Consider the following 2,666-nt stretch of genomic DNA (forward strand, 5'->3'; position numbering starts at 1 on the left):
TAGGCTTAGGGTGGGTTCACACTACTATTGTCAATGTCCGTTGCTGTCATTCATCATAGGACACCAAGAAAAGTTGTGCATGCAGAGGACTTTTTCTTTTATTAGAAAAGTAAACAACATTGACGGACCACAGTGCCATGTTTTCTACATTAGTTACTCTGGCACAGTTATGATGGATGACAGCAATGGACATTAGCAACAGCAGTGTGAACCCACTCTTGGTGGCCAGAGTGAAAATTGCAGGATATAGTACTTAAAAAGATATATCTATTTAATACTTCTCCGATTCACCATTTTTCACACAATTCTTATTGATTTAGTTAAATACATACAAAAATGTATTTGTATGTATTTATAGTGGCCTGACTGAGAGACGTGTGCATCTGAATGTGGAATGCCTAGTAAATGCATCAAAACTACTAGTGGTGGTGTGGTGTATCTTGGGTATATAGACTGTGTTGGGCTGTGATTTATGCTCAGTTTGCAGCAATATCGAGTGAGTGCAGTGAATTCTCCCTGACAACAGCACCCATGTTCAAGCAAGGCCTAGTGATATTACTGAAGGTGTACCTGGAATAAAACAAGTATGAGGGTAGTACTATTACTTTCTACTTAGAAATAAATACCATTTCATTCTTCATTATCCTTGGAATTAACATTTTTAGATGTTTTGGTTTCCTTGATCCCTACTTTTTGATGTATGAGTTTTTTGAGTCCTCCTTTAACTTCCTGATTTCTTAAACTGTATATCAAAGGATTGAGAAGTGGGGTTACCACACTATACAGGAGAGACAGCAGCTTGTCATTGTCGGGTGTATCGCTTGTCTTCACCCGAACATAAGTAAAAGCTCCAGTTCCAAAGAATAATGTGACTGAGACAAAGTGTGAGGCACAAGTAGAGAAGACTTTCTTTCGTCCTTTACTGGTGCTAATGCGCATAATAGCAGCAATGATGCGTCCATAGGAGTAAAGTACCAGGGAAAAGGGTAACGGTAGGACAAGAAAACCAGTGACAGAAACAGCAATCTCATTTGCAGAAACATCTGTGCAGGCCAACTTCAACATTGGAGGGATGTCACAGAAGAAATGGTTAATAAGGTTAGGACCACAATAAGGAAGAGAAAAGATAGAAGCAGTCTGTCCAAGGGAGATAAGGTTGCCAGAGACCCAAGACAATGTGGCCATTTTTAAGCATGTAGCTTTGTTCATTACTGAGAAGTATCTCAAAGGGTTGCAGATGGCCACAAAGCGGTCATATGCCATGACAGCTAGAAGAAAGCACTCAGTAACACCAAGGGTGAAGAAGCAATACATCTGTGTGCAGCAAGCATAGAAAGAGATTGTCTTCTTTTTGGCTACAAAGGTGTGGAGCAGTTTGGGGAGGGTGACTGTAATGTAGCACATTTCAAGGAAAGAGAGGTTGCGGAGAAAGTAGTACATCGGTGTGTGAAGAAGGGAATCCAGAGTGACCACGGTGATAATTGTTAAATTACCCAGAATAGTAAATATGTAGATAAAGAGGAAAAGAGGGAAAAGAAATAACTGAATCTTTATATTAAAATTGGTAAATCCCAAGAGGATGAACTCATCAATATTGGATTGATTTTCTGGAAACTTGTAATTCGCAGTTTTCATCTGGACACATAGCAGAGATGAATTCAATATATAAAGTACATTTATATTACTATAGCATACAACCGATAAGACTTGCATTAAAATTCTATTAAAATAAAGCCTGGGCATTTAAAGGTTATTTACATTATTTGTAATATATGTCACAGTAATCACACTAATAAGAGTGAGATTGGAAGGAAATGAAGGTGATCATAGAAAAATATAGAATATGATAAGTTTTCTAATATACTTTGGGACTCAATTATAACACTTTTTTAAGCTTTGCTTGTTGTCAATATATACAATCCTTCATTGATGACTTGATAGGGTTAAAAATCTGTTCTGGTAGTGTTATGGCCATACAGGTACAGAGAATGTTACAATTACAATCTAACACAGACCTGGGCAAAGCACGGCCCGCGGGCCATATTCGGCCCTCTGACTGATTCAGACCGGCCCGCACAGCTTGTCTAGGGAGGTGTGTCTAGGGAGCGTGTCTTAGTGCCAGCAGGACAGTGCAGGAAGATGGAGACGTGGTGTGTGTCATAAGGTACTGGGGAATGTGAGATGCAGGGGGGAGTGTGTGTGTCTATATGTGTCTGTATGTGTGTGTGTGTGTGTGTGTGTCTGTATGTGTGTCTGTCTGTGTCTGTATGTGTATGTGTGTCTCTGTGTCTATATGTGTCTGTCTGTATGTGTGTGTGTCTATATGTGTATGTCTGTCTGTGTCTGTATGTGTGTGTCTATATGTGTCTGTATGTGTCTGTCTGTCTGTGTGTGTCTATATGTGTCTGTCTGTGTCTGTATGTGTGTACCTGTATGTGTCTGTCTATATGTGTCTGTCTGTATGTGTCTGTCTGTATGTGTGTGTCTATATGTGTCTGTCTGTGTCTGTATGTGTGTGCCTGTATGTGTCTGTCTATATGTGTCTGTCTGTATGTGTCTGTCTGTATGTGTCTGTCTGTCTGTATGTGTCTGTCTATCTGTATGTGTGTGTCTCAGTAACCTAGGGGCAGAGATGGAAGAGGAATGTTATACTAGGGCAGAGATGG

General features: G+C 39.9%; 1 protein-coding gene across 1 annotated transcript; it reads right to left on the reverse strand.

Moving 5' to 3' along the window:
* Positions 1-630: 630 nt before the first annotated feature.
* Positions 631-1,635, reverse strand: LOC142194039 (olfactory receptor 10A7-like). Its single transcript, XM_075263069.1, has one exon. The coding sequence runs from the start codon at positions 1,633-1,635 to the stop codon at positions 631-633; it is 1,005 nt and encodes a 334-aa protein (XP_075119170.1).
* Positions 1,636-2,666: the final 1,031 nt, after the last annotated feature.

This window comes from Leptodactylus fuscus, chromosome 1, assembly GCF_031893055.1.
Source record: "Leptodactylus fuscus isolate aLepFus1 chromosome 1, aLepFus1.hap2, whole genome shotgun sequence".
NCBI lineage: Eukaryota > Metazoa > Chordata > Amphibia > Anura > Leptodactylidae > Leptodactylus > Leptodactylus fuscus.